The sequence below is a fragment of the Ciconia boyciana genome, chromosome 2, assembly GCF_034638445.1.
Source record: "Ciconia boyciana chromosome 2, ASM3463844v1, whole genome shotgun sequence".
NCBI classification, from domain to species: Eukaryota; Metazoa; Chordata; class Aves; order Ciconiiformes; family Ciconiidae; genus Ciconia; species Ciconia boyciana.
The window spans coordinates 115,089,963-115,102,353 of NC_132935.1; the positions used below are offsets into that span (position 1 = coordinate 115,089,963).

The following is a 12,391-nucleotide window of genomic DNA, read 5'->3' on the forward strand; positions in this document are numbered from 1 at the left end:
CAAAAGCTACTTTACATGAAACAGTTAACACGGGCATAAAAATGGAAGCAAATCAGTAGTACAAAATTGCTAGGTCAATTAGAGCACAATGGCATTTTTGGAATTTCTACTGTCCCATATCACATGAGGCAGTAAATGCAAAACTTGGAAAACAAAAGACTGTCTCTCAGACTCAGGAGATCTCTGTGGGCTGGGCCAGTCCTTCGCTGTAAAAGAACATGTAGAAAAGTCAATCCCTTTTACTAGTTGCTTTTGAGTAAGCACTTTAATGCCATCTACGCAACACTCATCACTCCAACTCAAATTTTCATCATCACTGCCACACACAGAAATATCAACTATTCTGTAATCATGAACAGCCAGAGAGTAAAACTTAACACATTATCTCTCTGCCACAGAAATTAACACATTATCTCTCTGCCATGTTGCATCATGGATCACAGATGAAAACACCACCCAACTACTGGAACAACCTGACTATGCAGCAAATACCTGGAAAAATCAAGACTTTATTGGGACTATAATATTATACAACTACAAAGACTGACTTGTTGCTTTTGACAGATTTTTTTTCTACTGCTTATATTTATAATTTACACAGATGATGTAGTGATTGCTGTGGACTCACTTTACCTTTTTTTTTTCCTTCTTTTGAAGTTTTCATGGCTAGTACTGGCTGTACATGCAGGTCAATTGTTCTACTTTTCTTAATGGGTTTAACATCCTGTTTAGCAACTGGATTTCAAGGCTATTTTTGATGCAATTAATTTTGAAAACTGCTAAACAAACAAAAATGTTATTAAAATTCAGCCTTAATGCTACTATGGGGCTGAAGGAGCTGGAAAGATCCTAAAATATCAAACAGGAAATGAAACACTTTCACAAAACATGACTGGATACTGAATATCAGAAAGACAAATTTCACTGCCAACAAATAAATCCACAAGCATCTTCCCACCACCCAGCCCCATTATAATCATAAGTAAAATTAGATAAATTTGGAGAACATACATCAGATGTCAAGTTGTACCTGTTGACAGTTTTATAGATGTAGTTATGTGGAAACAAGAGTACTCAAGAAATAACTTTTGAAAAAAACCTATTTACAGGAAGGCTACACATCAAGTAGTAAATGACTGAAAGGAGCAGAGGAGACTATTTGTCTGCTTTGCATGCCCACACAGGCACAGAAAAGATGAATGAATTCCTACCTTGTCACCAAGTTCTATGAGCCAGTAAGATCCTACAAAACTCTGAAAGAACAGACAAGCCTACACATTCTGCACAGTAATCAACCTAACGTTCTTACAGAATGTCAGCCGCTATATCTGATTGCTCTTGTTTTGATTTCATCATCCAATTTACTTAGTCATCTTTCATGGTGATACTGATGATTCTCTAAGGGCAAGTTCATTTGACCAGTTACCTTTGATTTTTGCAAGTCAGACTATAGCTGAAGTAGATAAATCTTTCTCAGCTAAAGAAAATCACTTTACAGTATTCAAATAAGGCACATGTTCCTAATGTTGCATTTCGAGAACTGAACTACAATCCCTCTGGATTTAAAAAAACAAAAACAAAACCAAACCACCAAAAAACCACTAAAAAACCCCCCGAACAAACCCAAAACCAGTGAGAGGGTAACAAAAAGCACTCATCTATAGCATTTAGTTCTTCCAGAGCAAGGAATTAAGAAGCAAATTAAATCACTACATACAAGTTGTATAAATACAATGCATGCCAAGAACCCTTACCACATATAGTTCCTGAAAGCAGCTCTGCTCTGACAGAGCAGGAGAATGAATATACATGCTAGTACCCAACAAAACAATTACAGCCATTATTAGTCCTTGGTTCTCCAAAAAATAAGCTGTTGCTGACACATGGAGTTACAGAAATGTACATTAACCAAAGGAGTTTTCCCTTCACAAAATGTTTGAGACACACTGGCAAAACCGTAAGAGAGAAACCCAAACATTTCTGTACTTAAAGACACGTTCTTTTTAGTGACAAAAAAGCAGAGTAGGAATGTAATCTAACCAGGTACCAAGTCTAACATCAAGTACAAACAAACAACAGCAGTCAGTCTTCTACAGAGGAATTTATTCTGCAACATGTAAGTAAACTATTACCATTCACGGATTTTAGGGCCACAGTGAACTGTGATGATTCATTAGTACATTGTCCTACACAAAATACAAGCCAAAATAACCTCTCAGCGCCTGTATCACTGCAGGCATTATTGTCACATACTACTGATACTTCATATGTTGTATTTCCTGAAGTACACAATGTCAGCAACTTACTTGCTTTCAGTGAAAAGAACAAAAGATGATAAGAAGTATAGAATTGGATTGCAACTTCAGGGCATGAAATACTAAGATCTAGAGAGCATTCACATTTGATTGGACATACTTGAAGTCTGAGAATTGATCACAATGTACGACGTAACTTTGTCATGTTAAATCTGGAACTAAAATAAGGTATTTAAGCAACACTTCAGTAGTAACTCTACCTTTACAACCACATTTTCCAGGGTAACATTTCTTACAAATCTGTAGTCAAACCTAAAGAAACCAAAGATTTATCAGAAGGTATTATTTTTAAAACATAGCTCACCTCTGGGTAAAGATTGAACCTTTGTAAGGTGTTAATCACTAAAGGATATTCAGTTAGTCTGTCATTCATAATTGCCCATACTCCATTCCAGAATGATGGTGCCTCAATAATGATCTTGAAGTAGGAATAATAAAGACCCTACAGGAGAGCAGAATCATTATTTACAATTAAAGGGGTCACTTCTGCTTCATGAACTGCCATATACAAGCTTCGTTTTTAAATTAAAATTTTGTAATATAAGAAATAGGACAAAAGAATTCAAGATGACTATCCAGTTTTTCAAATCTCTTCTATTAGTGCCACCGAAACAAGCAATGTGGGTTTCCTTCCACCTTGTTTCATAGGACATCTGGAAATCTCTCATTTGGGCTGGTAACTATGCACTAGCATAGTATTTCACAACTCTCAAAATAAAAGCAGCCAAAAGGTGTACATGTATGCAAATATTTAATAATTTTTAAAAATTATTTTTAAAAAAAAGCTGCATAACAAGACTATAATTGGAAGTATGCTACAAGGTACCTGTACTTTCGTATTTTAGGTCCTCTAGAATCATATTTTTAAATTATATTTTAAGTGAACTGTGAAGAGATACATTCATAGTGATGAGCTGCCAGACACACAAATGCTCTGCATGTAAAAGTGTAATACATGTTAGTTGCAAGATATCAATATATTTACTTATCCAGAAGGTATTAAAAAATTTTGGAAAGCCCACGATCACAGAAGAAGTTTTCCAATCATTGAATTTTTATTGAAATATAATCTAACCATTTCCGTGCGAAAAGCCATTTCTCTTTCTAGCGTTGACAGGTGAGAAAAATGACGGTCATTTTCAAAAAGAGTTGTTATGTGACACCTGTTAAAAATAATAATAATTAAAATTGAATAAAGAGTTTTAGAACCTGTACTAAGTCATATATACCAAGGACAGCTGGCAAAACATTCAATGAAGACCCAAAGTTTACTTACAAACTGCTATTTTAATTTACTCTTATAGTGTACCAACATTCTCCTCTATTCAGACTATTCTAAATGAAAAAAATATGAATCCATAGAGCATTTATTAAATTGTATTATGGAATTAGTTATAATACTCTAATGCATTTTAACTTAAGTGCAGACACTTAAGGATCAAAAGTTTAATGCTATTAAAACTATCAAGCCTACATATTAGGAAAGAAAATTCAAGTATCTGCCAAATGAAAAGAAACACAGATTAAAAACTGGTGAAAATAACAGTGCACATACAAGTAGTGTATGTTTTTTCCACAAAAATCTTCCCTGACTTGTATTTTAATGCAGTTATCTGCCATTATATATAGATGCACTTACCATCAAAAGTATGTGTAAATAAAGATGCAACTATAGGGGGAAAAAAAAAGCCAGGAAAAATGCAAATAATTTTGGAGGCAAAACTTGCAATTTCCAAGAGGTGCTTCATCTCCAGAAAGAATGGAAAAAGAAGGAAACAGAGCAGTGCACATGACACTGCTTTTGAATAGGAATTTGCAAGAAACATACTACTAAAAATCAATAGTTCTTTTTGAGCTAGGAAATACACACAGAGTGGCAGAAGCTGTTACTTTTTATCTCTGCAAAAGCAGCTGGTGAAAATCACCATAGACGCCATTCTATTTCAAGTCTATACTACAAAAAGGAAGGGTGAGGATTAGGATGCAACCTGAAACACAAGGATTACATAGACAAAGAGTAGTTGAAAGGCCATTCTTCTGTACACAAAGAAAACATTGGCCAGACTTCTCTGAAGAGGTTAGAGAAAACGTGATGTAAAACTAAGAAGTTAAAGCAGAATCTAAATAAGCAGAACATAGGAGAAAGCTGAAAGGATTTACCTGGACTTTCAAAACCCACTGAGGGTAAAAAGGTCTGTTAGTGGAAATGCACCTGAATTTGTATACCTAAGCAACAATTTTCCACCTGGAAACAACAATCTGGTTTTGAGAGGAAAGACATAAATATCAATTATCAAAATAGCTTGTCTAAATATAAGTCAAAATTATATTTTTATTATTTTAAAATATCATATTACTCTCAAGCAATAAATTTAACCTTACCAATGTAGGACTCCTGCAAAAGCAGCTGTAAAGGAAACAAAAGGTGTCAAGTTACTCAAATATTTAAATCGTTTAACATGAAATCATGTTCTTTAAAGTAATTACAGTGCTACTTCAAAGATGCACAGAAGGTACTCAGCCTCTAGAGGAATAGAAGAATAGGAACATCTGAATTAACCTGCATGGCCAGCTCTTTGAAAATCTGAAATTATGCTGATGACATTCGGCAATAAGCAATGTTCCCACATATATCCTGCATCACTCAAACTGATCCATCAGAAATCTAATGCACCCATTTCAGCTATCAATAATAAAACTGAATTATAACCATTCTTTTAAACAAGCACAAATATTTTTAATATTTTAAGATACCTACTGTGACTGTTCACTCAACTCCTGCTCAGATTTTGGCTAACACACAGCTCATGCTGAGGCCTCATGTATGCTAGGAGCAGTGCCGTTAGGTCAAAGGAAGTGCAACACATAAGCAGGACCCAGTGGCCAGAAAGGGCTAAAGGTCATTATGCAGCCATTATCACCTGCAGCTTGCTGTCTCCTGCAACCATAATCCTTGCTTATTGATTGTCTGGTAGTTTCTTCAGAATCTGCTAACTCATAGAAATGGTATAGACCAAACATCCAAGCTAGAAGGTACAAATACATCAGCTTACCCAAAAAGTTTTTAAAGCAGATCCAGCAGCAGCTGGACTGCTGAGGCTTTCGTGCTTCACAGTGTGATACAGAGAACACCTGCACCATGATGGAACAGGAAGGATGAGCACTCCCACCATCGGCTAGGTAACTATTTTGCTCATAGGTGCACAAGTTAGGAGTTACAAGTTACGAGTTGCGAATTAGAGAATTTGTGAGTTAGAAACCTCATGCCTTAAGTGATGAATTAGTGAATTCCCATGTTAGACTAGTCTGTAGAAAGTACTGAGCCCTAGTTTGTCATGTTTGTTTTCTTTCCTAATGAGGTCATCAAATAAAGTTTAATTTACAGAGTACTTTGTCCTGTAAATTTGAGAGATCCAAACGGACCGTGACAACCAATACAAACCTAATTGAGACTGTAATTGCTAAAAAAGGTAGACTCTCCATGTAATAACATTCCATTTGTCCATTCGGAGACTATCCGCACCGTTGTCACACAGGTACAGCACAAGGGAGGTAATGTGAGGGACAAAGGGAAAAGACAATTGATGATAAAGTGGTGGGTAAAGAGTCTAGGTCTCTGACTTCTTAAGCATGACAAGATCCACAGAGAGCAGAAGCCACTCCATTTTGCTTGGGCAGCATTCACAACACATCCAGAGCTCACCATGGAAGCAAAGCCAGCATGAGTGAGGGATAAAGGGTAGGCATATAGAGTGACCACGCTGCTGCTTCTAGACTGAAGGTGCCTTGGTTGCCCTCTAGGCACGTAGTGGCTCTCTACCATAGAAAGGTCAGGTAGCCTTCAATCCAAGAAAATCTTTAGGGTTACTGAAGAGCCCTCTTACTCACATAGGCTACACAGAGCAGAGAGAAAGTGGCGAGGACAACCACCCTCCCTGCTTACACCCAGCTAGAGGCAGACAGGTGCTGAGCGCCGTGTCCCTCTCCAGGGTGCTGATCTGCACACACCTCCGACAGCCTACAGGCACCGGGGCACTGCCCTTGCCTCTGGGACAACATGGAATGGGTCAAGTTGCTTGCAGATAGGTAAAACATACATCAAATGCCTGCACACTGATGCAGAATATAGTCGGAGAGTTAGTGAATGCGCATGTGTTCAGACTGTTCATTACATGCGCAATGGTGGTCTGTTTTTGGAAAGCAGCAGGGCCAAGAGAAAGAGAAACACCTTTGAAAAAACACTAAATTTCTGTGGAAAGAGGAGTGGACTGAATGTACGCGTCATGCCCTAGTATATACTCCCAAACCACATGTTCCTCCAACACAGAGCCTGGAAGCGCTGCTGTTGGCAGTATTTGTTACCATAGCCACACAATGCTGCTGCTGGCAGTACTTGTTATCATTGCCACCACCAACAACTTCACATAGTAGTGGAGGTTGTACAATACCACACTAAAACTTCCTTAAGAGTTTTTCAGCTCCACTTCAGTCACCAAAGTAGTTTTCTCAAAGAGAAGCCTGGATTTCAGTTAAGAAATGAATACAAGCTTTCATTTAAAACTTTCATTTAAAACTTTACGTTTTTACATATACTTTCTAGAAAAAAAATTCACCAAAGGATTGCTCAGTGTAGTTCACATTAAGTGGAATTTAATGTCTTAGGAAAGTTTCAGGAGCTACAGATTTTTTTTTATACTAAGGATATTTATGTTAGTTCTCATGGAGAACTGCAAATTCCTTTTTCAGAAAAGCAGATATGGATACGATATGGAATTCCAGGTAAGCACATTAGCTATATCAGCAACACAGCAAACCACATTCCATAAACAAACACATTTTGCAGTAATTGTATGGGAAGAAACAGAGCAGTCCATACCTTTCTTAGTCATTACTTATTGAGTCTCACATTTGCACAAGGCATTATTTCATTTCTCAGTAACGTTTCTAAGATTCCCAATAAGATTAGTTGCTGAAATACATTTACATATACACAGACCCCAGCTATAAAAAAATATATTTTAAGGCAGATTACATGTTTGGTAAGCATATACAGTAAAGTCAAAATAAATGCACATTAGCTACTAGTACTGTTCATGATCTCAAATTCATGTGGTTCCAAATAAGCCAAATATACAGTATTTCATTGCTGCAAATAAATTATCTATTAATATGGAAATTACATTTCAGATTCAAACATACCACTTAGTTCATAGAGAAAACAATATATTTAAATCTGATTCTTCCTTTCAGTAAACGTTTTATTTAAAGTCAATGCATTAAGTGTAAATACATTCACAGTTATTTTGGAGAATGTCATGTACATTTTCATAAAACTTCACAATATCACTCTATGATAAGTATAAAATGAAGACCTTTTATAATCACACAGCAATTCATGTAATTACTCACATTTTGAGAGACAATGCGCTTAATTCATAGACCTACACTATGAATCCAAATCAACATTTTCCAACAGACTGCATCCAGACTTACATTAAGCTAGTTTCTGATTGAAAACATGCAGATCAGCTCTCCTAAATTACCATCCTTTGATCCCATTAATGTCCTTACTGGGCAGGGAATGAAGGAGAGGAATACTACAGTCCTAATGCTACCAAGACTTATATAGCTACTATGTACTTGAACTTGCAGATGCCATTTTCTCACCCAACCTAAGAATCCCTAAAAGCAAAGCATATAATGAGATTTTTGCAGACTAGGGCTGTTATGTAAAATCTGATAGTTTATTCTTCAGATTTCCTATTTTTGCCTGTGTTCTGTTCTAAGAAAAGCAATGTGAATGGCATATAAAAAGCATTCTAATTCTGGAAATTAAATACTGAAGAATAGAGCCATAATATACAGAAGTCATTCACCAAGAGAACAACAAACGCTGAGATACTGTAATGTAACAGGATGTGAAACGTACTAGAAATTGATTAATACTTTGCAAGTATCCCCAAAGTGACTAGGTAAGAATACAGCAGAACTGGGAACAATGAGGAACATGTAAGCATTGACTGCTTCTGCAGCTTAGTCAAGATACTTCCTTGTGAGAGTCTGTGCAATCTAGAAAGGATGTCTTCAAGAATAAGGCCTCAGTTCAATGGTCATTTTAAAAAATCCCAACATAATAAGACAAAGTGTTGTATAAGAATGTCCTTGAAAATCTGACAATTTTATTGTTGCATGTAAATTGGAGATCATTCTTAAGAGAAAGAAATCCACGGCCTGTAACAAAACTAGCTCCAACTGCGGGAGCCTCTGTTTTTAAAACCTGGACCTTAAAGCTTAAGCAAAACAACAACAAAAATTCAAATACCACTAAAACTAACCAAACCCCACTATTTCATATTTAGTACATGAATATTCTTTGCTACTGCAAATATGCTATTACATATGCTACAATATGCTATTATGCTAAGTATGCTATTACATACTTTGCTATTAAGGGTTTACACCTATTAAAAATATAAATAGTTTCCCAAAGTATTTAATTAATTATCTGGATTTCACAGCCAAAGTCAAACTCCAGAAATTATAAAGCTCTCTGCCTAATGTACTCTCAAATTTCAATCAAAGGAAAGCATTTTTCAATTTTGACCATCAGTTTAACATTTCAATGTCACTGAAGTAACTACTAGTCCAGGAAATGCTGAATAAACAGAGGTAAGCAAAGCAATTCAGGAACAGTTTATTCATCAATTAGTTTGTAAGCTAAGGGTTGTTTCCCTGCTCCTACTTTGCAATGTAATTCATCAAACTGAAGAAACTCCCTTTGGCAACCAGGACTACCGGTGGTGTGATTAATAGTACCAGTATCTTTGGAATACTCTGACAGTCTTTTAATATAATACCTTTAAGAGTATATCTAATTGTGCATCTGACAAATATGCTATTATGTAACATTTGTTAACTTTAGGAATGCATTTCTTATTTAATTTTGCAAATACTTTAGGTGCTTTTTCCAAGACTTTGGCCATTAATCATTTTGTTATTTACTCCAAAATATTCCCAAAGACAATAACATCTGAATTTACATCCCCCTACAGTTGTATGTTCTTCCACCCATAATCCTTCCAAAACAAGCTGGTTTTATTACATTATTTAATAAGAGTTGCCTTTTTTTTTCCTAGAAATTAATGACTGGATAGAAGAGATCCATAAATGTCTGGACAATTATTTTCCTACAAATGCTCTGATACCACATCAACTGCTACAGTAACAGCTTTACAAAAGTTAACCAGGTAGGAAGTTACTTCTTGTCCCTTTTCAATGTAAGCTATGCTTTTTTGTTTTTTCCAAGTTATATTTCCAAATATATTTTGATACAGTTTACAATTCCAGAGAAAGAAAGGTAAAAAGAACAGTAGTTTCCCCCGACGTATTCCTTCTACTTACCCAGAAGGAAAGTGAGCCATATCTTGCTATCAGCTTTTATGACGAAGGCCTTTCTGTCATCAACAAATACTGTCAAAAGGAAACAAGTACTTTAAGCATCAATTAAGAACAGCCTCTGTAAAAGGAAATCTGTTCGAACTCTGCAGCATTAGTTTTCTGTAACAATCTTGACTTCAAAACTGCTGAAAGACATTTCAGACAGCAAGTTGGTAACTACACATAAAAGCGTTAAACATCACAGATTGACAATATATTAAGGCGACTAGACAAACCAGGTTTTTAATTGCGGAAATAACTTTTACAAAATAACTTGTCAAAAGAGGATTTGTTCACGGACATGTTATTGACAAATTTGCTCAAACAGAAAGTCAGACTTTAAAAGAACAAGCAACCCTCCATCCTGTCAACGAAGTGTTATCAAGAAATACGCTGGTCATACCAACACTATAAGCAGAGCTAGTCAACAGGATTAGAGGGACAGTTTTAACAAGAGTTAGTTACACAAACAGCACATAGTCCCATTTCTCCCCCAAAGGATGCTAAAGTGATACAAAACCCTTTTCCTTCCCCTCGCCCCCGATTCTCGCCGATACCAGTGTGGGTCCCGTCAGCTTTTTTTTTTTTAACCTCCTCCCGTTGTGAGAGGCTGAAGGACGGGCACGGGGAGAGCGGGAAAGCAACTGACCGTCAGCCGCTGCCCCGGGCAGCACCAGGCACAACCCTCCCGCCTCCCCCCCCGCGGGCAGACGCCGTGAGGCCACAGGGGTGCCCGCTTCCTGGCCACGGCGCCTCGCTCCGCTCCCCGCCGCCCCCGGTCGCCTTCCCGAGGAAAGACGTCCCGGCGCTTCCCTTCCTCAGGCGGTAGTGCAAAGCCACCCCGTGCGAGGGGAGCTTTCGCGCCGTGCCGCTGCCCGTGCCGGGCAAGTCTACCGACACCCGGAAAGGGGGGAGGGAGGCGAGACCGAGCCCCATCCCACTTCCCCCGGGCGGAACGGCTGGCCCCCCAGCAGAGCGGGGGCAGAGGGAGCGCGGAGAGGGCAGGATTTGGGGGAGGGGGGCGGCTCCCTCCCCTCACCCCCCACCTCACCTCGGAGCCGGTCTCTGCAGACGCGCAGGAGCCTCAGGGGGCCGCGGCCCTGCACGTCCCGCTCCCCCTCAGCCGCGGGCCCCTCCCTGCAGGGTCTCTGAGGGTCGCTCCTGGCTCCCCGCCGGCCGCCGCCTCCCTTCCGCATGGCGCGGGCCCCGCCGGGAACCTGCCTGCCGGGCGAGTGCGGAGGGCGCCCGCGGCCGCTCCTGGGGCTGGCGCCCGGCGACTGGTGCTGCTGTTGCCCGGGCTTGAGCGGCGGCGACTCTTTGTTCCTGCCTCGGGCCGGGACGACCATCTCCGCATAGTCCCCGCCGGGGCCGGGGGTGCCGCGCCGGAGGGGAGGAGAGGAGAGGGGAGGGGAGGGGAGGAGAGGCGAGAGGGGCGGTCCTCAGCGAGGAGGTTCCCCCACCCCCGGGCAGGGCCCGGAGGCCACGGGGCGGAGACGGAGCGGGCGGGCTCGTAGTAACGGGGCGAGGGGGCGGCCGGTCACTACTCCGCCGGGCTACGCCGCCGCTGCCGCCTGCTCCGCCCGGTTGGCCACGTGAGGGCGGGGGCGGCGCTCCCCGGCGGGGCGGGTAACGGCTCCCAGCGCCCCCCTCCCCCGCTCCGCCCCGCCGCTCACGCACGCGCCACCCCGGAGGCCAGCGGCCGCGCGGCGGCGGGGAGCTGTTGCTCCCTCCCCCGCCCCGCCGCACGTGCTGCCTGCCCCGCGCGCGGAGCTCCCGCGGCCTTCCGCAGGGCCCTCCCTCAGCGGCGGCGGGAGCGGGGCCCTTCCCGCTCACCTCCCTCAGCGGCGGCGGGAGCGAGAGCGGGGCCCTTCCCGCTCACCTCCCTCAGCGGCGGCGGGAGCGGGACCGGGGCCCTTCCCGCTCACCTCCCTCAGAGGCGGCGGGAGCGGGGAGCGGGGCCCTTCCCGCTCACCTCCCCGCTGAGGGGCGGCCGCGGTTTTCCCGCCGGCCCCCGTGCGGGCGGGGCTGCCCGTGCCCCTGCGCTGCCATCGCGTCCTGTTTCCTTTCCTTGTGTCCCCTCCTCCGGGGTTTCTCTCTGTTGCCTTTCCCTTGTCCCTTCCTAAGGCGTTTAGCTTTGTAAGGATCGCCTTAAGTTAAATCAAGCCCACCCCAGGAAGACAGGAGATCTCTCTGGAGTGCCCCCCCCCCCCCCCCCCCCAATTCCCAAAATTTTAACTACCAGAAGGTGTCCCAGGGACTTCCCAGCCACAGAAAACACCTCTTCCTCCTCCTCCTCCTCCTCCTTGTTTTGGAGTTTAAACGTGGGTTTGCCTTACCGTGTGCCAGCGATGTGGCAACACCCGCATGGCCTCGGCCACAGGCAGTGCTGCCTGCAGCCCCGGGCTCCCAGTGGGGCAAGGCCACAAGCAACCTGCAGCTCCAGCCAAAACACTTCTCTGGGTCCAGAGGTTAAAAGGTCCTGTTACACAGAGCTCCCGTGTAACACGGACCCTCAAGACCTGAAATGTCCTTTCAGGACTTTGTAGAGCAGTCACCGTCAGCGCCTCACAGCAGCAATCACTGTGGCTCCTACGCTAACAGCTGGAATCGCTGTTCTTTTAAGGCTTGTGAATATACAA

General features: G+C 41.9%; 1 protein-coding gene across 1 annotated transcript in view; it reads right to left on the reverse strand.

The window, feature by feature from the left end:
- The window catches only part of DPY19L1 (dpy-19 like C-mannosyltransferase 1), a 50,769-nt gene extending 39,416 nt beyond the window's left edge, over nucleotides 1-11,353 (reverse strand). The window contains exons 1-5 of the mRNA XM_072853653.1: nucleotides 10,804-11,353; nucleotides 9,717-9,785; nucleotides 4,698-4,722; nucleotides 3,391-3,478; nucleotides 2,620-2,757 (exon numbers count right to left, since the gene is read on the reverse strand). Coding sequence (XP_072709754.1) covers nucleotides 2,620-2,757; nucleotides 3,391-3,478; nucleotides 4,698-4,722; nucleotides 9,717-9,785; nucleotides 10,804-11,098 — 615 coding nt within the window. The 5' untranslated portion in view covers nucleotides 11,099-11,353. The remainder of the gene's footprint in view (nucleotides 1-2,619; nucleotides 2,758-3,390; nucleotides 3,479-4,697; nucleotides 4,723-9,716; nucleotides 9,786-10,803) is intronic.
- Nucleotides 11,354-12,391: the final 1,038 nt, after the last annotated feature.